The 25454-nt window shown below is 41.3% G+C and overlaps 1 protein-coding gene across 1 annotated transcript; it reads left to right on the top strand.

Moving 5' to 3' along the window:
- On the top strand, positions 1-25454 carry sfrp1a (secreted frizzled-related protein 1a). Its single transcript, XM_079371721.1, has 3 exons — positions 1-801; positions 5205-5285; positions 22897-25454. The coding sequence occupies exons 1-3, from the start codon at positions 279-281 to the stop codon at positions 23217-23219; spliced, it is 927 nt and encodes a 308-aa protein (XP_079227847.1). The 5' UTR covers positions 1-278; the 3' UTR covers positions 23220-25454.

Raw genomic sequence — 25454 nt, 5'->3', positions numbered from 1 at the left:
ACACTGGATAATTAAGCTCTTTGACTGACAGCAGAGTGCCAAAAGGCGCAGACGAATTCCGATTGGCCAGAGCGAACTTTACAATCTCCTCTTGTCTCTAAGCCGAGCGCAGGCAGAGCGCTTTTCCTCCACACACACTAGCCGAGGAGCGCGGAGGGGCTGGAGCAAAGACACTGTCGAGTTCGCTCGATCTGCAGAGTACGGCTTTATTTGTTTGACATAACTTACTTGCAGTGCCCTAGCGAGCTGCTTTTATTGTGCTGTGGCCAAAAGAAAGCATGACTTCTGCTCCTGTGCTGCTGTTGAGAATGATTCGTCTGGCTGTGACAGTGGCGCTCATATCGTTGTGTGGTGCGTCAGAGTACGAGTACCTCAGCTGGAAGTCGGACATGTACAACGGCGGACGAAGCTACGGCAAGCCTCCCCAGTGCGTTGACATCCCGGAGGACTTGCGACTCTGTCACAGCGTCGGCTATAACCAGATGCTGTTGCCCAACCTACTGGAGCACGAAACTATGGCCGAAGTTAAACAGCAGGCCAGCAGCTGGGTGCCACTGGTGCACAAGAACTGCCACCCAGGCACACAGGTCTTTCTCTGCTCGCTGTTTGCACCCGTGTGCCTAGAGAGGCCCATTTATCCGTGCCGCTGGCTGTGCGAGGCCGTGCGGGACGGCTGCACCCCCATCATGCAGGCTTTTGGCTTTCCCTGGCCGGAGATGCTCACCTGTGACAAGTTTCCCCAAGATGATGTGTGCATAGCCATGACGCAGCCTAACGCCACCGAGGCCACCCTGCCGACAGGTAAACGACACTACACGAGTTTGTTTAGCGCTCTTCGATTGTGTTTTTAAACATGAATATTGGATCAAGTGTTTGTTCTGACCACTGAGCAGTTAGATGGAATTTTGTGAGTTTGATGGAGAGGCGTCTTCTTCTCGGCCCTGTACTTAAAACAAGTGGTGATATCCAACAGGATGCAAGCATTTTTTGTCTGTGCTAAGGATACATCTTCTCATCCTTTATTATTCAGCTGTGAATCAAAACTTGAATCAACACACTGATTAACACCGTGACGCCTATCGGTAGTGGTATATCACAACTTTGCAAAACAGGGGTTTAAAACCACAATTTTAGAAATGATAAAGCAAACGCATGTTCTCCTTTCTCATTAAAATTGTGTTTATTGCATTAGGCATAATTCTAATCTTCAAATGGAAGCAAATCACACGCAGCTTGGAGTTCAAAGTGTCCTGAAAATAGACACATATATAGTCTATCAAGTATCATTTCACGAATCAAAATAGCAGCAACTAGCAGCCATGCAAATATGCCAGAATTAGCACAAACGCTAATAATGAAGAGAACAATCACTTTTTTTAATGATCAAATAAGGCATAACGCCCTAACCAAGACAAATGGAAAAGGTAAACTCATTGCCTTTCATTGTAGAAATACACAGCCAGGCCCTGAGATCAGGTATAGTTCCTCCTTGCATACCAACAGCCAGTGATATTAAATGTCTCACGACTTAAAAACAACTAATTTCATCATTTTAATTGATGGCACTTTAACCTTTGTATGTCATCAATGAAGAATCTGTTATTTAACTGAATGTTATCTTAACTTCTCTGTCGGTTGTTGTCAAAGCTGCCATAAGGACTCTCTTAATGTAACTGATAATTGGCTCCTGGACTGAGAAAACAAAGAGCCAGGGCTTTTGTCAAGGTGTCAAAGTGATCACCCGTGCAGTGAGAGGGGCTTGGGAATGTTGTTGCAGATGCAAATTCAAACACAAACAAAGACAACCTTTTGGTAGAAATGAGCTCTGACCCCATCCTCCCAGGTTCTTCAAGTAAAGTTGTTTGTTTTACTACGTGTGTGTAATGTTTAAAGAGAGTGTGATATCGCAGACTTGGCTTAATTTCATTTTTAAAAAGCTGTAGCCAATTTTTAAGCAGAGTTTTTTGTTGAATTGGGGTCGATGCTTGGAGGAAGTCCAGCGGCGAGAAAAGTAAATACTTGCTTGGCAGAATTTTACCACAGCGTCCTCCCTAACAAACGTGTAGCTATCTTACCAGCAATGGTATGAAGACAGAATTTGAATAAAAACAACAATTAAAACACTGTCTGCCCAAATTTCGTGTAGGATAGAGCCTGGTAGCAGAAGGTTTTATAAACCTTAAACTGCTGACCCTTTGTGAGCCTGACAGCTTTGCAAACTTTTGCGTCTGCTTGGCTCAATATAACTTCACCACAGGCATTAAGTACTTGTGCCTTTATTTTGAGCCTTTTTTCTTTTTTTATGTGCATTTCCAACTATGGCGACTGAAACAAAGGCTATAGAGCCTGAGGTGACAAGCATTAAAAAGATGACAAATAGTGCAAAAATGATGCATCGTATCTGTAAGAATGTCAAAATTTCTGCATCCCTGTTCAGACGCCCCTGTGATGTTTGGCTTTTAATCTGAATGCTGCTGAGGTGTAACAGGGGAACAAAGTGATCCCCCTCTGTAACCATTTTAGGAGGTAGTAACAGGGGCGTTACAGAGGCGAGATGAATGAGCAGAACCAGCGAGGGCGCACAGCGCTGTGTGTGCATGCACGTCTGACTGTGTGTGTATATGTGCCGTACTTCCCCAAATACATTGTGAGTTCACAGAATGGGGACCTAACATTACGCCGTCTCGTAATCAGTATGATTGAAAAAAGACGGATGACAACATTTTTGCGGAAGAGGAGAGCAGTCTGAAAAGAGTCGGTAACTAGGGATGTAAAGATGAATTGTGAGGCAGTTAAAAACAGATTCAAAGGTGTCTCGGTGTGAATCGGTTGTCTGAAAAATGAATCGCAGTGATAGATAGATAGATAGATAGATAGATAGATAGATAGATAGATAGATAGATAGATACTTTATTGATCCCGAGGGAAATTCAAGGTTTATTGTCAAAGTGTAGACAGTGACATGGTGAGCACCAGCAGCTGTAGAGCAGAGGAGGTTGATTGTAATAAGCCGACGTTATCATGGCAGTCGAAGCATTTTGGCTTCCCAAGACACAAAATGAAAGACAAAAACAGTGTGCAAATATTACAACAAGACAGAACAAACAGGGGGCGCCAGTGGCATTGTGCGCGTCCCCCGGTTTCGTGTCCAGCCTGTGGCAGACCCTTCCGCATGTTTCTCCCCACTCCCCCTCCCCACCTTCCCACCTCATCCACCCTCCTCTCTACAATAAACCCCGAAAATAAAACTTAAAAAAAAAAAAGACAGAAAAACCAACATGATGCAGCATTTAATCAACAGCACAATGAGAAGCTCCAATCACCTCTCGATTCTCTCCAAACAAATCGAATCGTATCATGATCTCAATATTGTGAGTTGAGTGAATTGTTACATGCATACTGGTAATAGTTTCCAGTTAGAGCCATTTCAATAAAAATAAGGGAAAAATGAAGCAACTTTTTTGTAGAAACTTAAAATGACTATCAATAACTCAGTAATAGCTTCCAGTTCAGGCCATTTGGCCCGAACAGCTTTAATTATGACAGCTTTTCTGCATTTACGATGTGATGCTGATAAGCAGACCAATCACAGCGATGTGGTCTGTGTCAGCACTATAATGAGTGTTTGGGGGGTTTTTTCTGGCGCATTGCATGTTGGGCTCTGAAACCTTGAGGCTGGGTTCAAGGCAGAAGTAAAAAACATTTAAGACTGTCGTGTGATATTGAACCATGAACCTGAGCTGAACAACACCAGAGAAACCCAGAAAGAAATCCAAACCTAGCTACTAGTCTGGTGAAGATAAAGCAGATTCTGAATAGTCTATGGTTAAATTGTAATTTTGTGATCCCTATGGGTTGTCTTGGCAAGAGAACGCATCCATCTGGAGGTGGTTTGTCCGACAACAAAACCAAGCAAGACGGGTGAATTTAACATCGTCATTAGCCCACTAAGGAACCTGGATGAAGAAATGCACTTTTGTTTCTTTCGAATGTCAACGGATCAATTTTCTTGGCAATACACAGCCTTTTATTATTTACGTTGTGATAGGAAAAGCAACTGCCGGAAATGACGTTCTGAGCGGACCAGTCACAGTGCTTGTGGTTCGTGTCGAGGTGACGCGTAAAAAATATATCGAAAATTATTTTAATCCGATCTGGAGATTTAAAAAACCCCATTTGAACAGAGTAGCCATATCAGTTTTTGAGGGCCAATGATTCTCACCCACCCACCGTCAAATACATGCTGATTGTTCTTTTTTTTGTTTAGAGGAGAGCCCGGCATTAATAGACAAACGGGGACCTATAGAGACTCTGTAAACAGTGTCTATTTTCACAAGGTCTTTACACCCAGGTGAAACTTTCACAAGCTTTCCCTAAACACATGTAATTGGTGACTGGTAACGGGGAGACAATTTGTTTTAACTGCTTTTTCGACCCTGTGCTCGATCCATCCAAAGCCACACTGTGAAACTGAAGTCAAGTCGCTCTGAACTGAATGCTGTGGCCTGTTGTGACTCAGCTGTTTTGCATTAAGAAATCAGTTGCAGTATTAAATGAACAAAATTGAGAATTGCTGTTGGAAAAATGCGTAAAAATGTGTCATTAGGATGCATTAGTCTTTGTGGAAATCATACTTCGGCTCACTGTTTTCATTGTGGTTTTATTCTCTAGCCAGCAGTTTTTGTTGGCATTCCTCAAAGCGGGGATTGATTATCATACCATATTTTGCTTTCTACATGCCTTTTATATCTACATGTTGTGTATACAAAACATGACAGAGAGACATTTTGATACAAGTCTTTGAATGTAACAGAGAATGAGTAAGAGTGTTTATTGCAGCTCTTAGTTGCAGCTCTTAGTTACAGCCGGCCATAAAAGCTGAAGACATTCCTCACTGGGGTCAGGTCATCACAGCGTACGGAGCCCAAGAGACCAGGCATCTGACACCACACACACAACTGATGTCTGCATACACACAGAGAGCTTCAAAGTGTGTCAAGAGTTTCCTGCTAAATAAAGGGTTGTGTTTGTTTAGAAATAATTTACTTTAACTGTGCGGCTATCGTTCTCTGATGAGTCTCTCTCAACAGGGATACTTCCAATGTGGAGAAAGCTGTGATGGTAATTCAGTGCTGTGTGTATCTGCAACTTGCATCTTGTTTGGCCCACTTTTTCAAAATCTCTTTCCCTTCTTTTACCTCCAGGTTACTCTCCCATCTGCCCACCATGTGACAATGAAATGAAAACAGATGCCATGCTGGAGCACATGTGTGCCAGCGAGTTCGGTAAGCATCCACCAGACATCTTTGTGCCAACGAAACACACACTTTACTCTGTTACGCCTTGACATCTGTCACAGTGCTCCATGAAATCAGAGGAGAACTATGATGGGATTGCATCAATTATTTCTTCCAGCCTAGAGGTTAGCTGAAACATTTTATGTTGATCAATGGAGAGGATTTGCTTTTGGTGAGATGAACCATGGCTGTGTGGTTTAATAGAGGAAAATGTTCATCGACTAATGAATGATAATGAAAAGGGTCTCTTAGAAGGGAAGTGAATCATTTTGCAGTATAGGTGGACTTTCAGTGTGTGTGTGCGCATTGTGTGCGTGTGTTTTTGTGGAGGCAAAGAATTAATTATTTTCTGATAAGGTCTATTTAGATTTTCTGTTGATGTCATGAGATATTTCGATTTGTAAAGACTTAAAGGTCGCAGTGCTAAGACGCCAATAGTGTAAAGGTTAGCGTGCGCCTCATGTATGGAGGCTGTGGTAACATACACAGGCCTTTCTACTGTCCTTGATAATGTATGCATTTTTTTAGACAGTAAGTTTTTATGCCCTTATAAAGGATAAGAGCTCAATGAAGAAAATCCTTATTCTAATTAAGCCACTATGCCTTATACTGCAAAGTTACGTTACCTAACACATGGCCTTTAAGCCCGATTGATACTTCAGCTGCAAATATATGTCATAGCGTTTGCCTTATTTCACATTGAATGCAAAAGTCTCTGTATGTAAACCGATATGTCCCCACTAAATCAATGTAGCTACTCGTCAAAAGACACAGACCACAAGCCCTGTTATTGGTCTGCTGGGTATCATCATATTACCAGCATTAACAACATTTCAAGTATTGTTACCATTTTTTCAAAGTTCTGCAGATGGAAAATAGCTAGATTATTTATCAGCTGAAATCCAAAATAATGAACTCGGTTTCAGTCATCTAATTTCCTGTTCACTAATTTCCTGGTGGAGAAAGTGGCTAAACCAGAAACCGGTGACATCTCGAGTATGTTGGAGTATTTAAAGCTACACCGACCAACAGCCCACAGCTATTGAAGTTATATTGCTCAACAGTATAGGCCGCTATGGTTTAGTAATGGTTTACATTTTTCTTTTAGAAATATAAACAACCAAAGCAACCAAAACAGCACTTTCCCCTTTAACAGTCTGAGGCTCAGTTTATGAGAGAGGGCAAAGTAGGGGCAACGCTGCCCACCCGACCACACAAGATCGGCTGCCACAACGTCACCATGTAGACTTAGTTTTGGATATTTCTGAATGTAAAGAAACATAAAAAGAAAGGTATTGTAGAACATTTTAACAAAGGCTTTTTTTTTTTTTTTTTTACGATTTACAGCATAGATCAACATTCAAAAATTAATGATATGATTCACCAGTCATGCAGAGTGCTCTGGCCTAGTTCATACAGGACCATTCTCGAGACTGCTTTTTATACACAACAATCGACAAAATTACACCCACACCTGTACATGTACATTACTTTTTTTTCAAGGGCCCGACCGATATGGGAGTTTTGGGCCGATATTGATAATGGGGAGTAAGTCTAGTAATATCGGCACATACCTGTGATAAAATTAGCCGCTGCTGACAGTCACCGGATATGGTTATATCGGCTGATATTTGAAATATTCCTTTATTTGTCTTAAAAGGATATTCAATTATACCTGTGGGTATCTAAAAAAATGTGTACAAGACTCAAATGAGAATCCAAGAATGTCAGTATCTGTAGCGTGTCGATTTTAGTACAGGGCTGGGAATCTTTAGGTTTCTCATGTTCCAATTTGATCTATTTTTGATTCCAAACGATTCTGGATTCACGATTCAAAATCTATTTTTGAATGAGTCCATACTTCAGGATTGACTCCATTCATCTGTGAGACTGGCTGAATGTCTTCATTTGCTATTCTAAGTTAAAGAGCTAGCTTTAGCACTAAGCAGGGAGTCACTGATTTTACCATTTTTTTTAAAATCAATCGATTGTTTTATTTCCCTTCTACTTCAGTGTACAACATAGTTTCCCTCAGCTGGTTTGTGAAGTGTAAAAGGAAGATGCAAACAGGATTGATATGTTTCCACTTAAAGAAAGATGTGCGATCCCAACCCAAACCAGAGCAAGGTATTCTGGACAACTTCACTTACTATCAAGGTGCATGAAGAGTGAAAGGCTTGAAGAGGTCAAAAAGTAGTATGAGGATCAGCTTTTTTAAAGGCAGCATTCTCTGCAAAAAAAAAAACGTCCCCATGTTCTAACACTGTGTCCCTAGTCGATCTACAAACCTCCCAATGAAGAGAAAAGTCCATTCTGTCCCTCTTTTTGGAGATTTTTCCCTCATGACATCACAAAGGGCAGTAGCCCCTCCCCCAGGCGGGTGACACTCCCACAGCTAGGTGTTTGTTCTGACCTCCAGGTTGGCTTTCTTGCCGTAAACAATAGGACATGGAGCGAGAAAGCCAGAGACACCGAGCCCTTCCAGAGATGGGGCGTGGTCAGACAGCTCATTTACATATTTAAAGCTACAGACACAGAAACAGCCTGTTGTGAGCAGGGCTGAAATAGAGGGGTTTATAGACATGATCAAATACAGGATCAGATTGGAATAGCGAACTCTGAGTGGAATCAGAGTACTTGAATAGAGGTTAAAACCATGTTCCTGATTACTCCTTGCTGGTTGTGACCTGACTGGACATAATAGGTAGCAACAAAGCTGTCTTTATTTTTCATCTAAGACCAACAGTAGACATGATGGATAGATTTCCGCTCTTGACCATATGAAATAGGTTGAGAAAAACGCAGAGAGCCATGAGGAATGTATGAGTGACTTCACTCCAGTCTTTATTAATCTGTTTGGACCAAGCATGTGGTAAATATCTGAACCCTGGCAGTGAATAAGCATTTTTGTCCACAAGACTGCTCACTTACTGGAAGTTGTGAAATGTCTGTTCTCATTCGAGGTAACCGTAAAGTGTGAATTCGTATTTTTATGTAACAATGCATGTTTCCTATCAGTTTAACACAAGCATACTTGACTTTCGATGACGTTTGAACTTCATAAAAGGCAGGCAATGCCATGGCAAGCAGCGACTGAAGAGGAACAAAGTGCTTTGTTTTTAGCAGATTGTTTTATTTGGATCAGAGGAAGAAAAGATAAACGTTTCTACTCCCATGCCAGCAAAAAGCCTAGCCTTGTATTTTAAGAGCACAACCAGTTGCATTGCATCAGGATGCAGCTCTATAACGTTTAACAGCCAATGATTCAATTTAAAAAGACTGAGTAAAAAGTTACATTATTTAAATAACAGTATCTGTCAGCCATAACTAAGTAGACCAACATACTAAAATAAAACAGTAATTGTGAAAACAAGTCTGTTTTTTTATTAGCTTTTACATTGATGAACATACACAACATGCACACCATTGATGTACAGTAGCTGCTGTATGTGGGTTTTTTCGCCGATGGATAACTTTTAGGGGGGTTAGGGTTAGACAGTTTTTAGCTAGAGTGGTAGCGGACCACAGCGTAGTGCGTGGCGCTGACGTACAGAGGTGCACACAAAGTATGTGGGGATTGGGGTTATAGATCATAAAATCAAAATGAATGTGTGATTAAAAAAAAAAAAAAACATGTGACCATGGGAATCATTTAGCTTTTGCTTCAATCCTCATTTTAACTGGTGAGCTGCACTTTGGGCTCCAGTGCCGGCTGCACTGCGCTCTCTAGAAGAGTATTGTTGTTTAGCTTGGTTTGCTTTCGTTCTTTATAGCGATGTTTTTCTTCCTGTACGCAGACTTCTAACATGTTGCTATATGTTTGTTGTTTAACTTCAGCAGAAACAATAACGTTGGTATCCATAATGGAAAACTCTGTGCCTGAATGACCACCTGCCAGTGTGTCTGCTTTGGGTCTGTGTCTTTGTTCTTTCTCCCAGCATGCTGCTGTGCTGCTGTTAGTGCAACCTTGACACCTAAATTAATGTGAAGATTACACCCTAATCTGGTGTTGTTGTTAGCTATTTCACATAAAGTTATGGGTAACAAATGCTTTTAAATTTCAGTAATTCTAACAGTGTGTGTATGATATGTTACTAGTTACTGTAAATAGTAGAGGCGTTAGTGACATACGGTTAAAAAGGGCTTTGAGAATTCTGAGGCCTAGAAAAGAATTATACAATTGCAAGTACATTTATTACACAACACTGCTAGCTACTATCATGCTAAGTTTGTTGTTGCTGTGATGTTAGTTTACTGGTTGAACTCGAAGGATGACCTTTGGATATTTAACCTTAAACTCCTTTGACCACCCAGTGTTGTAGAAGCTGTGACTCGAAGACATGGTTTGCTCTTTGAGTCCATGTTTTCATTCCTGCAATATTTGGCCTCTAGAGTAAAAGACAACCTTCTGTATAGGTTGTTTTACTATCAGACTCTGCAGAGGGATTTATTAGCATAAGAGTTATAATACAATCTGCGCATCACTAATTTGCTTAACCATTGGGTTAAGACGCACTGGGCGGATGTCTTTAAGCGGCACTAGCAGCATGTTTGGAAGCTGCTGTGAAAGGCTCAGTGGTTCTGCTGACAGCTAGTACAGACTGGCTTCCCCGAACTCTAGCTTTACTGCAACAGCAAGCAGAAAGGTGCCATGTAAGATGCTTAGTTTTCTTTCTGGTGTACTTTCAATCTATGAGTTCTTTAAAATGTTGATGTACATCTCTTTGACCACATACACACACACGTGCACAAACAAACACACACGTGCACACTCAGACACCACATTTGCAGTACTCAGATAGAAACGGATTAACAGCTCATCCCACTTGAAACTTGGTTCCTGCCCCAGTTTATCTCCATGCTCAAGGTTTTATGGTTCCTCTTTGTCCCAAAAAACTCCTATCCTTCAATTAAATCATGCTATCACCTGGAAAGGCTTACTTTGTTGTTGTAGCCTAATTGCTCCCTCCCTCTGCTGATGCAGTAAACAACAGGGCGGAAGACAGACTACTTAAGCTGATCAGATCAGTAAAGTTTCCATTATGTAGAATTGGGAGCTGTGCACGCCCTCCTGCTGGGTTTATGACACCCTGGGAGCTGTCTGATCCTCTGAACAGCCAGAGCAAATCAGGTCAGGGGAAGGGACTTCACAAAGAAGAAGGAAGATCCAACAGTAGAGTGTTAATGGTGGTTGATCAATATGGAGCTAGTTTTACTATCACCAACTGTCAATGACAAATTAGTAATGTTGTGAAGTAGAGCAGCGGTCCCCAACCTTTTTTGCGCCACGGACCGGTTCAATGTCAGACAATATTTTCACGGACCGGCCTCTAAGGTGTGGCGGAAAAATACAACACAATAAAATGATACGATCAACGTGCTATTTTGTAAAATATAATAATAAACGTGAATCCACTGTGTAATCCTATGGAACTTTATTAACAGCGTTTCATGAAATGCGCCAACAACTTAACAATCAGTAACATCCTCTCTGTCCCCACGCTCTCGGGTCACTATGGTAACGCTTAAACATGCCTTCACAATAAGATACTCCACAAACAAATCAAAAATAAAATAAAGTCCATGAAAATATATAACTCACCATAACCCTGAATCAATGAGAGCCCTGAGTTTTGAAGGCTTCATTGCCTCATTGGAGAGCCGGTCGCCGCATATTATGCAGAGCGGGCTTGGTGCATGGGAATCACCTGTCGCGATAAATCCATATTTCATGTAGGACTCCTGATATTGCCTGTTAAATGAAGGTTTCTTTTTCTTTGTGGTCCTAGGTTCTTCTTCTGTCTCCTCACTGGGCCTTTTCCCCTTCCCAAAGAATTTTTTCAAAGTTTGTTATTCATTTTGCTAGCTTGTGGGTTTAAAATGAGCGGTAATGTATCACGTGACGAGACGAGCAGCTTGATGTAACCGAGAGAATCCGGTGGTTTTCAAAATAAAACAGTGTTCAGACTCGGATTACAAATAAAACGGAAATAATGTAAATTATTTTTTTTTTCTGTGTGGCCCGGTAGCAAATGACTCACGGACCGGTACCGGTCCGCGGCCCGGGGGTTGGGGACCGCCGAAGTAGAGGCTATAATATCGGTTGATATCAGCATATCAAGTGATTATCAGTTTTCTCTCATTTTACGCAGATGGATGCCGATGTACTTGACACCCACAAATGCTACTTGAATGGGGAATACCCCATTCAAGTAGCATTTCATTTTAGTTTCATTGTGTGGCACTAGCAGTTCTCTTTCACATGCAGAGAGTGCTATAAGGATTACAACCAGCCTCAGGTGAGTGACCACCTGGTCTTCACCATATATCTTTTCCATGCATGTTTGGATACTGAATTTTAAGGAATCAACATAAATACATTTGTCAGTCTATATCTATCTACAGGCAGTTAAAAGTTGTCACGGTTCACATTGATTCTTTAAAAAATGAATCACAGTTACAGGGTCCGAAATCAACACCAGCCAAGCGCCAGATGCAGGTAGATTTTCCTTTTGGTGAGTTCATTTCAGAGGGCTGTCCGAAAAAGAGATGAAAAAATTAAAGGAATCTTTTTTTATCATAAATTTTCTTCAGTCTCATTTTGTAAAATAATTTTTGAGGGAATCTTATCGTGAAATCACTCACTCGAGTTGAGTGAATCGCTAGAACCTAGCCAATATTATCAGTATCTTCTTTTTTTCTCTCCCGCAAAAAGGATATTAGTATCGGCCTCAAAAATCGATTGGGCTCTGTACACAACTCTGTGTCTCAGGATGATTACATGACAGAACTAAATGGTGCTGTAAGTATGTTAATCCTGCATAACTCCATGTAACTTTATCATTTCTCTATGAACACAGTCCTATAATCATCTATAACGTACACCACGCCTTTCCACTTTAAAAGTCTATACTTGAACATGATCCTGTAGAAGTAGAATGGAAACATAAATAAATGGACCAGTGTCTGGATTAGGGCTGGGCAATAAGTCTATTTCCATTTATGATTGTGTCCTCCCACAATCATGAAAACAAGATCATTGAGATTACTGCAAAACATCAAATAAAAGCTTATTCCAATTTAATGCACAGTCCCTTCTACTAAGCCTGGTGTTGGTCTGCATTTGACAAATTAAAGCAGCTCTCAATTAGAGACCCCACTAATTTTAGAGTTTAAATATTCTGGTTTCAGGTGATAGATACTTTGAATGATGACTTTAATAAAACCTAGATAACAGCTGTGTCTTACTGTACAATGTTGCTGAAGTGATTAAACCCTTAGTAACACAAGGCGATCAGAAAGTTCATAGCATGCAAGGATTACCAAGGATGAAGAATTCATTAAGATGACTTCCATGTTCTACAGTCTTTTATGACTCTAATTGTGATTTCAGTGAACACTAAGCCTCTTCACAGGGAATGTTTCAGTGGCTACAGAGGATAAAAGTCTTAATCCCTACCATGTGAACTCTTAATACTGGAAAAAACCAAGGCGGCTCTTTTTGAACATTTAAGTTCACAATGAAATAAAGGTTTGAGTTTAAACATTTCTTACACTGGCAGAAAGTGGCCTATAAATGTGTGAAAATTGTACAAGAAAAAAAGTTCCAAAGACTGTGGAATATGAAACTGAAAACCTGTATTTACAAAGATTTAGAAAATCCTCTTAGAGAGCTCCTAACTTATCTTAAATAATCCTAGTAAGCGCGTTTAGCTTTAGAGTAATTTAAGAACAATCAAAGAGCAACTCTAAGCGAGAAGGGTTCAAAGATGATCTTGCCAGATTCTCCTGGTGGAGCACGGACTCTGTGAACATTTTGTAGAGCGGAACAATAGCCAATAGGGAAGCAAGCTAACTAAAGCAGAACTAAACACAAACATAACCATGGTGAAGGCAGCATAAAGGCATTAATTAAGATGGATATTATAAATGCTGGACCAACTTTTTGATTTATTTAATGGGATATTTAGGTAGTCAATAAACAAACAGTACTTGACAAATAAACTTGGGCAACAGTTTGAATTACAATCATTTTCTAGAGGTTTAAATCTCTGGGGTCAAGTTGACCCAAAGGACAAACAATGTTGTAGTTAGCAGGAGGGTTTAAGTATTTTAAATGTGCAAAATGATCCGCTTGTTAACACTTATTTTATATTATTACATTGTTTCTGAATAAAGACAGCTCTTTTGTTACAGTTGCTTCGCAGGCATGAATCGGGGCCGAGCATTTTTTCGGAGGAAAAAGCAAAAAATGATAACTGCAAAACACTTGTAAAATAGTTAAGTAAAATATTGGTCTACAGAAGCCCCAAAGTTCAAACTACACATAAAGGCCAAGCCAAGGCCAACTAAGAAACAATTTGGGGTTAAGTACCTTGCTCATGGACACATCGGGCAGACAAGGTCACTCTATATGTAACACCAGCCGCCCTCCTTTTGTCATGACACAGGGAGACTGGCCCCAAGAGCAGATGTGAAAATAATTTATTTATTTTAATGCAAATGGCAAAACTAGGCTTACTCTGGAAAAGGTCCAAACTTAATTAAAACCATTAAAGGTGAAAAAACACAAGGCGCCATGAGGAGAGCGATACCGGTAACAACTTCTAACGCTCTACATACGACAGAATGAAACAAGACAATAAACTGACAACAAGAGGGAAAGAAGACTGAGACTAAGTAGACTCAAGCAGGGTCCGAAATGGATCTTTTTGACCCGCCAAGTTTGCGGGTAGATGAAAAAATTCACCGACCAAACATATTTTTTACCGGCCAAAATAATATTGTGTTTTTGTGTCACATACACATCTGTTACAGTACATTTAACAGACAAAGCATTATGTTCTATTGAAAAAATCACAGATTTAAGTCACAGATTCAATCATTTTATCAGATCAGGAAGTTGAGCAACTGAAAAATATGTTTATTGGCCTTTAGTTTTTAAATATGTAGTTCTGGGTAAAAAATGTACCACTCTCTGAAATCGTCTTGTCAAACAGAAAATCGCTTGGCGGGTGTTAATTTCGGACCCTGGACACAAGGGTAATCAAACACAGGTGAGACTAATGACACAGGTGAAGACAATGAGGGCAATTAATGCTGGACGGTGAACTTAAAACTTGTTGTTGCATTTTGGGGCATGCAAAATATTTTATTCTAGAGAGTGTTTAAGAGTGTTTTGGTGCCATGCTCTATGGTACCTCGGTAGTGCTTGGGAAATGGCCAAGGCATCCCCAGCTACCAGACCAACTTCCAATTATTCAATTATATATTTAAACTTTATTTGACCTTTAAACTTTATTTTAGGTTCTTCAGAATAAGTCTTGGTAAGCGACAGTTATGGGCTCATTGATCATCTGTTACATGTTAGTAAGTAAGTAGACCTGTGCTTTAAACAGTACAACTGTCACTGTCCATTTACTCTCACGTCTTTTGTTGTGCAAATGGGCATGAAAAAAAAGATCCACCAGAGGGCGTAGTGTAGCACAGCTTGCCACTTCTCCTTTCCTGCAAATAATACAAAAATACTAAGCAGCAATTTCCTTTGCTAAAAAATGAGAAGCTGAGAAGAAAAGTGCAGATGGCAACAACCACAGTATGACCAGCACTGCCTGTCTTTTACTTTTTCCTGTGTTTTTTATTTGAGGTTGAGGAATACTATACATTTGGACAAGAGCACTAATGATGTTCTGTGCCTTTCTGAAAAGTTTAAAGATTTTCAACTTCAGCGCTCGGTGGGGTTTGCATTGTGTATTTGTCAGAGTTCCACATCGTGTCATGTTGATTAGGTGCTATGTTTTAACCTGAAGAGGGCAGAGTTAACATACCTTGCAGCCTGAGGGAAGAAGCTTTCCCTGAACCTTACTGTGTTCACCCTGACGTGACCTTGAGGCGTCTGCCTTAAGGGAAGCCACACAAACAGTCCCTCACTGGGTTGGTGGGGATCATTCATGATCCTGTTTTCCCATTTGCTCCTCCTTGTAAAGATATCAGTGAGGGTGTGGAGTGTTGTACCCATGTTGCACCCTGCTGACTGCAGCACCCTCTGCTGGCCTCTTCAGTCATGCACAGTGCTGTTCCTGAACCTTTGGGTGATGTTTCCAAGCAGTCAATAACCACTCCAGCATAAAACGTCCTCATAATCCCTACAGATGCTCTGAATTTCCTGAACTGTCCCTATCAGGGTCTGGAAGTAGAATGCATGATGGGGACAGACTGAGTCCCAAGCCTTTTCCAAACACTAAGTCGCCATTCACTCTGCCTTTTCCTCTGGAAAATATTTCTATCCTGTGTTCTGTTACGCAGAACTGAAGTCTTTTTTATTATTATTTGAGTATGGTTTATGTTTACAGTGCTGTTGTGATGTTGGCCAAATGATGTGCTGAAAGTTGGAACATTTCATTGATTCTTACTAGTGTCAGAATAATTATATGTAGGATGGATCATGTAATGTCCCAACACTAAAACGGATGTAAAAGTATACAAAAATTATAATATGGTATATAGAAGTTACAAATTAGTGCTTAAAAAAGAAGAAAAGGCACAAGACAAATTAATATAACTTTGTCTTTTGTGTATTATGTACTTAAAATATGTAAAATCAATTAAAGGGCATGAGGCATAATGTCTTCTTTGTAACGTAAGTAAACGACAACAACAGCAAAAGAACAGCAAACAACTTAGGGCCAGATTTAATAAGATCTCAATTAAAGAGTACTAAAGTGTGTGTTCACTCCAAAAGTTTGCACGTTTGGCTTGTGGGCGTTTTGCGGGTGATTTACTCAGAACATTTCCGTGAATAACGTCAGGTGCAAACCTTGTGGAGGCGGTAGTATTTCTGTCAGGCTTTGTTCTACTGGTTTACGTCACAGAGAGTTTGGACGGAAAGCTGGACGACTGCAGGCGCAAAATAGATATTAGTGAGAGGCAAATGAACGTCCAGTATTTTCAAGTAATAAATGTTAATATAACAAAAGGAAAAAGTGGCTTATAAGAAAACCTTGGTATTAAACACGGCCTCTCTTTTCTTCCCTCCCTCTTTTGAATGAATTGTGATACATTGTGCAGGAGGTGTGAGTCCTCAGTGGCACTGGTGCTCAGTGTGAGTGCCACTCATGCCATGGTTGCGCACCAGAAGCTGGTCAGCACTGTGTCTGATCGGACATAAATCTCACGGCAACAGGTACTGAAGTTGGGGGTACAAGCATGGTGAGCCCCCCGTTCAAGCGTCCCACAGCGCAGCAGCAGGGGAGGGGGGGGGGGGGGGGGGCTGTAGAGTGAAGAGACGAGCGCGCTCCGGAGCGCACCAGAGACACGTAACCCGAGAAAATGAAATGCCCAGTTTAAAATGTAATGTTGGCGAGAAGAGGGAAATAGGCCGACATAATGTCAATGTTGAAATTCTTTAGAATGCAGATGCTGTGAATGTTCACAGTTTAATCATGGCGTTTCTTTTAAACTATTATTGAGGAAAGATGCAAAATAAATACATCCCATTTATTTTTCTGTCATTTAAACCTGTTAACACGTCTTTTATTGAGCCTATCTCTCCTCCTACCTGCAGCCTGCAGTGTGTAACACTGGGGCTCTTGGATTAGTTCTTTAAAGGTGTTAAATTCAGACACCGTCACAATCACCGCAATGTTTGCCTGGCTTGGTAAATCACACTGCGTGTACTAACTTAACTTCTTTGCATTTTCTCCTCCCAGTATTTTGCACACTTGGGCAGAAACGCCTCGTTTTACATATTCATTAAGGCAAACGTACTAAATGAACTGTACGTGTTGTTTTGCTCATATGACAGACGCAATCCTCACTGCACGCTGTTAGTAGATCAGATAGCACATTTTTTGCTGGTGGTATCAAGTTTGCACACGTTTTAATACACGCAAACCTTTAGTAAATCTGGCCCTTAAAGTGCAATATAAGATGGCATATCTCCTTCCTTTAAACATAGACCAATGGCCATTAATGAAAAAGCACCTATCTGTGGGCCCAGTCCTGCCTCATTCACTGCATTTATTTGATTTTTTAGCATTATCAGTTGTGACTTGGATATTAGTAATGGGCCTCTCTATCTTCCATTCCTCCACTGCTTGCGTCGGTACCTGTGCGAGATGAGTGCCTGTGTGACTCTTGTAAAAGGGGCGTGTCTGTGGTGAAGTGAGCAGTTATCGTGACATAACTCTCCGTTTCCCTGGACGTCCACCCGTCTGTCGTGAGCACAACAGAGGGTGCACTGAATAGTTCATCCACAACTTTTTTTTTCTCCTGCTCTTAAAGATCTGGCACAATCTTTCCGCTGAAGTGGGTGCGCAACGGGATGTCGTAACGTGGCTCAAGCACTTTAAGCACATGTTTAAAGCTCTCGTTTTGCACCACCGAATATGGCCTCATGTCTGCAGCCATCACACACCGATAGCGCTTGTGATGGCTTCAGCACGGTTGGATTGTGGAGCGAGGGGCCGTTTAAATGCCGTGGTGATTCGTGGTTGCTGTTGAGCAGCCTTCGTTTTCACTCCTGTTAGTGACCCTTCTATCGAATATCCCGATCGATTAATCGAGTAATACTTTTGCTTTATTAAGGTTTAACTTGTCCCTACAAACCTGCTTGTAGTCTTTGCAGCTACCATGGTAATGCCTGCTTGTTAAAAAAACAACCATCTCTGCCCTACAGCTGCTGATGCTCACCATATTACTGACAGGATCCCAAATAAACTTTTGGATTCACTGGTCAAGGTGGCAAGGAGATGAAAATTGAGAAAGCATTATGTTCTGTTGAATCAATCACAGATTCAATCATTCTATCAGATCAGGAAATTGAGAAACTTTGCAGACTAAAAACTAAAATCCATCAGAGAATAATAAATTATTCCACAAAACAAGTTCTCTCTTGATAACATTAGACATTTAAAATAATCAGCCTGTATATTAGATAGATAGATAGATAGATAGATAGATAGATAGATAGATAGATAGATAGATAGATAGATAGATAGATAGATAGATAGATAGATAGATAGATAGATAGATAGATAGATAGATTACATGTGGTGGTTACATGTGTATGTACAGAGGTCTTTGAGCTCATGCCCGAGGTGTGAGTACAGTCGTTAAACAGTCGTTAAACAGTCAATGCAGTGATTAGCATTGAGTGTCCTAAAACAATGAGGTGAAACCAGGGGTGGTTAGGGTGATTGCCATTTAAGTACCCAACTATTGAGGAGCAGATTAGCATTAAGTGTTGAAGACAATAGAGTGAAACTTGACCTAGTTAGGGTGATCATGTCAACCATTACAGATGTAGCATAACAATACAGTAGGATGGAACCACATGATTAGAGTGATTACCATTAAGGTGACCTGTGCTCAGTAAGGTGACTATCAATATGCATTAAAGTGTCCAACTGGAGGCTGACTCTGAGGTCAGCGGTGCAGATGAGGAGTGAGAAAAAAGTGAAAAAAAGAAAAAAGAGTCCAGGGTTCACCATCTGGTTCTTCCCTGCCGTGACAGTGAAGTGTTGTACAGCCTTATGGCCAGGGGGACAAAAGAGTTCTTGAGTCTATCCGTGGAGCACGACTGTGACAGCAGTCTGTCACTGAACATGCTCCTCTGGCCGGTGAGGGTGCTGTGCAGAGGGTGGTGTGTGTTGTCCATGATGGAGAGCATTTTGTCCAGAGACCTCCTCTCTACCACTGTCACCAGTGAGTCCAGCTCTGTACCCACCACAGAGCCGGCCCTCCTCACCAGTCTGTCCAGGCGTGCTGCGTCCCTCTTCTTGCAGCTTCCTCCCCAGCACACCACGGCGTAGAAGAGGACGCTGGACACCACAGACTGGTAGAACATCTGCAGCAGCTTTTTGCAGATGTTGAAGGACCCCAGCCTTCTCAGGAAGTACAGACGACTCTGTCCCTTCCTGCAGGTAGTGTCCATGTTAGGCGACCAGTCCAGCTTGTCATCCAGCTGCAGCCCCAGATACCCGTAGGTCCTGACCACCTCCACGTCAACCCCCCCCGATGGAAACAGGTTCTAGATGTGGTTTGTTCCTTCGGAAGTCCACCACCATCTCCTTGGTCTTGGAGGTGTTTAGCTGCAGATGGTTGTCACTGCACCACGTCACAAAGTCCTCGATCAGGCTCCTGTACTCCTCCTCCTGTCCATCCCTGACACAACCAACTATCGCAGTGTCGTCTGAGTATTTCTGCATGTGGCAGAGCTCAGAGTTATACTGGAAGTTAGAGGTGTACAGGGTGAACAGGACAGGGGAGAGCACGGTCCCCTGTGGTGCTCCGATGCTGCTGACCACCGTGTCTGATGTGCAGTCCTTCAGTCTGACGTACTGTGGTCTCTCTGTGAGGTAGTCCGTGATCCACCTCACCAGGTATGAGTCCACCCTCATCTCGGTCAGCTTGTCTCTCAGTAGGAGGGGATGGATGGTGTCAAAAGCGCTTGAGAAATCAAATCATGCTGCTCCCTCTGTCCAGATGAGAGTAAGCCCTGTGTAGAAGATAGAGGATGGCATCGTCCACGCCCACCTTTACCTGGTATGCAAACTGCAGGGGATCCTGTGCGTGTTGGACCTGAGGTCTGAGGTGTTGGAGCAGCAGCCGTTCAAAGGTCTTCATAACGTGGGATGTCAGAGCGATTGGTCTGAAGTCTCCTGGCTCACTGGGGTTTTTCTTCTTGGGGACCGGGGTGAGGCACGAGGTCTTCCAGAGTACAGGGGGATGGATTGTCACTGGAGGTTGTGTCTGTCCTGGTGGAGGTGTTGGGGGGAGTGAGAGGGGGGGAGGGGGTGTGTAGAGGGGTGCTGGGGGGACAGGCACTGGCTGCAGCGACGGGGATGTCATACCTGTTAAAAAACAGGTTGAGCTGGTTTGCTCTCTCAGGGTCCCCGTCTTCTGCGTTGTTGTTTTTCTTCTTGCAGCCTGTGATGGTTTTCATGCCCTCCCAGACCTCCCTCATGTTGTTCTGCTGCAGCTTCTGCTCTACCTTCCTTCTGTACTCCTCCTTTGCCTCTCGGAGTCTGACCTTGAGTTCCCCCTGTTGTTCCTCACAAGAGCAGCCAGCTCGTCTGTCTTGTTGGTTAGACAGTTTACGTTCCCCATAACTATCATCGGAACCGAGGGCTTGTACCTCCATCGCTTAGCCGCTAGCTTAGCCCTTAGCAGAGCCCCGGCTCGACAGCCTCTATACCGCCGCCTCAGCTCATCGGGTATCGGATGAACGACGCCGGCTTGTCCCGCTGACCTGAGTGAGAGCAGCGTCTCCCTTGAATAAGAAAGTTTTCCGCTGCTATTTCCACGAAGGCACGAAAGAGTATCCATAGGATACATAAAGTTATACACTGAAAGTGTACTATAAAACTATAAAAGTAGAAGTTGGCACAGAGCCAAGACAAACAAATAACATATCACGACGAGTACGACAGGGACGGAGCTACTGGATTATGCAGCCACTCACGTCGGCGCACAGGTGAGAAGTATTATTAGCATTAGTATATTATGAGCAAACATGTTTTAATTAGGGATGCTCGATATTGGCTTTTCTACCGATATCCGATATTGTCCAACTCTTAATTTCCGATACCGATATCACCGATACCGATATCACCGATACCGATATATGCAGGCTTTTTACATCAAAACTGTTAGGTAACAACAACATAAAATATCTCCTGTGGAATTAACACATTATGCCTAATTTTATTGTGATGCCCCACTGGATGCATATGTGAATGAAACATGGCTTTCCAAATGTACACACTGAGAAAAATAAGCGAACAACTTAAATTATGGAAAAAAGTGCCATATTTATTTAGTGTTAGAGAGAAACCTCAACAACAAACAGCCTCAAACAACACCACAGACAATATAAAAAAAAGGAAGAGGCACAAACATAGTCAATGAATGACTGGCCATAACTTGTCAAATAATATACTCAAACTGGGCTTAATCTCTTTTAAGAGTAACAAAATCCTCTCTCCTGATGCCTCCAGTACTCCAAAGGACATCCTTTCGAGGGGATGGCTTCTCCTAGGTATGCATGCACCTAAAGAAAGAATAAAAAAGACAGGGAATAAATATATAATAGAATTCCTCCATTTCTTTAATAGAATTTCTATTATTTATTTTTCTTTGAAGCACTGACAGCCAAATGGTTATTGTAGTCATTGTATGTAATGTATATTTTTAATGTGACGCACTCAGCACAGCAGATTAAATTTAGTTTGATGATTAAGTTAATCAATTACTCACCTGCGCTGTCTCGCTTGTAGGTGCTTGAGCTGCAACTTCATTCTCTGCAAGGATTTCTTGGTACATGTCCCGCAGGTTCATGCTTCCAGTTCGAGCCTTCTTAGGTGGGCAGTCCTGGTCCTCCCGGCCTGGGTCATCTGCACTTCCACCAGCAGCCTCTCCATTGCTGCCACATTGTTTTTTCTCAGTTGACTCTTTAAGCGACAACTGTGTGGTTTTCTTCGGTTTCGGCTGTTGCTTCTTTTCATCACTTTGCTGCGCAAATGTAGCATGCAACTCTGCGTGATTCTTCTTGACATGGGTTATTGAAATTGATGTATTAAAGGAAGACACCTTGTTTCCTCCTCGCATAACCGACGCTTTGCAGTCATTGCAAATTGCAAATTTATTGTCCGTAGTTGACACTTGGAAATAGTTCCAAACCACGGACACCTCATTCACCGGGTGAGCTAACTTGTTAGCCACGAGTCCAGCGTGTTGTATTTGTTGTTGTTTAACGTCATCAAGCGTGCGCCCATAAACGTCCCATGCTGCGTTCATGCAGACTGGGAAATTCCAATATCGGTTGTAAAAATCCGATACAGATATTTCCAAATATTAAATTTTTAAGTCAATATCGGCCGATAATATCGGCCCTCCGATATTATCGGACATCCCTAGTTTTAATGGCTGACAAATAGTGTTTTTGTGTTACAGTACATTTAATTGAGAAAGCATTATGTTCTGTTGAATCAATCACAGATTCAATCATTCTATCAGATCAGGAAATTGAGAAACTTCAAATATATATTTGGAGACTTACTACGTCCTGCTAGTGTTGTAGTCAAGTCCACACTAACCGAGACCAGAGTGCTCAGAGACCCAGACATGACACGACCAAGGCAGAACGAGACCCTGTCAAAACCAACACCATAGATATCAAAGAAAAATCCCCATCTTTCGTGCAGGAGGTGTGTCACTCACTTGGACCGTAACATCTGAAAAGTTGTAACTGAGAGATAAAAATCAAACTACAGAAGTGTACAGCAGTTTTTCTCTGATCAAAAAATAGCCTGACAGTGGTGATCTTCACTTAAAATCTGGAGTCTAGGGCAGAGACAAAATTGAGTTAAAATAATTTGGATTCCGAGACGAGACCAAAAAGTGGTCTTGAGACCGAGACTGATTTTGAGTACTACAACTGTACTTCCTGCTTCAATTGTGCATGCTTGTATGCGTGTGTGTGTCTTACCAGTGTCTTAAGAGGTAGTCCTGCTTTATTGTCTTTTGCCTATCACATGCCTAATCATACATCTTCTTTAAGCATGAAGTAATGTGTTCTCCTCTTTTCTTGTGACAACAGCTTTCAAAACCAAGATCAAGGAGGTTACACGGGAAAACATGGACCGGAAGGTGATCTTGCAGAAGAGAAAGAAGATGTTGAAAGCAGGGAACCTGAAGAAGAAGGACATGAAAACACTGGTGTTATACTTAAAAAATGGTGCGGACTGCCCCTGCCAGCAGCTTGATAACTTGGGCAACCAGTATCTAATCATGGGCCGCAAGGTGGATCAGCAGTACCTTCTCACAGGCATACACAAGTGGGACAAGTCCAGCAAAGAGTTCAAACAGGCCATCAAGAAACTTAAAACGTACAAATGTTCCTCATTTGACAATGTCTTCTAATGATAAGCCCGCCACCTCCACAACACTCACACACGGGCACACATTTGCTCAGGAACGTGCACACACGTTCTGGTCCCATTGAGTCCTTCATATGACTTAGACAGGCTATCAAATCCAAAAGGGTCACTCCTGTTTTCCTGTTTATATAAATATATATAGCTTTGTATTTTAAAAAGTATACTTTGAAATGTCCTTTTTGATTTCTAGCTTAATGAGGTGAGTGAAAAGAATACAAAGGAAGAGTTTGGATCGCTTTTTTTTCTGCTTCAGAAGAGAACAAAATCCCTCTGAAACCAAGTTGACTTAAAGTGAGATACTCCATTACACTCTTTCATTCAAAGGTCTGTAGATCCTTTTCATGATTGTTTTGGTTGTTCATGTTGTAACCAGATGGTTCTTACTTTATTATAAAATAAAAGCAGGATTGAATTCAAACAGCAACTATGTAACTATCATTTTAAAGGTCACACACAATGCAAACCATGGCTTTCTGTCTCTAGTCTCTCTACACACCCTCCAATGATGAGAAAAGTCCATCCTTTCCTTTTTTTGCCTGCTCCACTTTTCAGAAAATGTGTGCTCAAACAGGCTGTTTCGAGATTTTCCCTTCATGACATCACAATGGGCAGATTCTGACCTCTGAGTCTGCCTTCTCACTGTAAACAATAGGACATGGAGCCAGAAAGCAGCGAGTACACCCGAGCCCTTCCAGAGAGGGGGCGTGGTCAGACACAGCTCATTTACATATTTAAAGCTACAGACACAGAAACAGCCTGTTCTGAGCAGGGCTGAAATAGAGGGGTTTATAGACATGATCAAATACAGGATCAGAGTGGATTTACAACAACACACTTCACACACATGTTGAAGAGGAGCTCTGACACTTATTTATACTGGTTGAAGAGGAGGAGAATCTCTGGCTTATGCAGTACCAACATCAAAATAAAACCCTTTTACAATTTTATTTTTAAATGCAAAACAATGAAAAATTCCAACAATCGAAAATATTGTCTAATCATGATGTAGTCATGTAGTGATTAATCAATATTAAAATTGGTTATCATTTTAAAGCCCTCATTGTTTTGTACAAAGTAGTGTAAGGGCCGCATCCAGGTGAATGTATTTTTTTAGATTTTGTGTCAGGAATTAATGAGCCAAATGTCAGAAGAAAAGAAGATTAAAGTAAAAAATGTAGTGAAAATTATATCAGATGTGCAACGGCTGATTGTTCGAAAATAGGGAACTTGGAGCCTTTTGTGAAGGTATACTTACGTGAAAGTATACCTAAATAAAGGTTTCACAAATAAGGTTACTTTCTTGCGTAGTCATAGACTGACTGAGCGTTAACTGACCTGCTTGAAACAACAGTTGACAAAGTTTCAAAATATCCTATTCATTGTGTTGGGGCTTAACGTGTGCAGAAAGGTACATATTTTTTTGCACTTCAGCGTCACATTGTCATGAGTATCAGGACCCTGAAAACATGTTTCAAGAAACGGGAGGTTTTCTAAAGAAAAAGCCAAACTGATCTGAAGTAAATTGTCTTTTTTTGTGGCAGAGAAAGTTCTTTGATGGTTCTCTTTCATCATTTTCACATCTATTAAGGGCTTTATTTACCATCTACCGCCTCTGGTATCATAGGTAGTATTGAGTAATGAGAAAGGGATATATCTGTTAATCTTTTTCCGAGCAAAAAGCTTGTTGATTGTTTAGAAAAACTGTTTTAAAGAAGGACTTTAAAAGCCTAACTAATCGCATAAGTTCAACACAAGGTTGAGAAAGTGTCAGAGTGCTTGCATCAGCTGCTTATTCTGTCAGAGTTCACACTGAGTGGACAAGTAATTTAAAACATTTTGTTTTCTTTTTTTCAATTTGTTTCATCACATTCCACTTAGTTGCTCCTAAAATCTTGAAGTAATCATAACTGTCTATAACATAGATGAAATCCCTACCTGTGTGTATTGTCAGATGATAATCATACCACTATTCTGTTTCTTTATCGAACTTACCTGCAGGTATTATTAATATTCATTGGTGATGTGAAATACCTTGTAGTCATACATGTTGACCATGCAAAAGAAATCAAAGCGCAAACATTGCCAACTCAGTGTTCCGTTGTATTTTTGCTTGTTGGTCTGTTTTAGCACTCTTTTGTTTCAGATGTGAATGTCCCTATTACACTGCCATGATTTTACGTGTAAATACAAATTTTACATTAAAAGAAGGTGACACTGA

Source organism: Symphodus melops (assembly GCF_947650265.1).
Source record: "Symphodus melops genome assembly, chromosome: 1".
In the NCBI taxonomy this organism is placed as follows: domain Eukaryota; kingdom Metazoa; phylum Chordata; class Actinopteri; order Labriformes; family Labridae; genus Symphodus; species Symphodus melops.
This window is presented reverse-complemented; position numbering and strand designations above follow the sequence as displayed.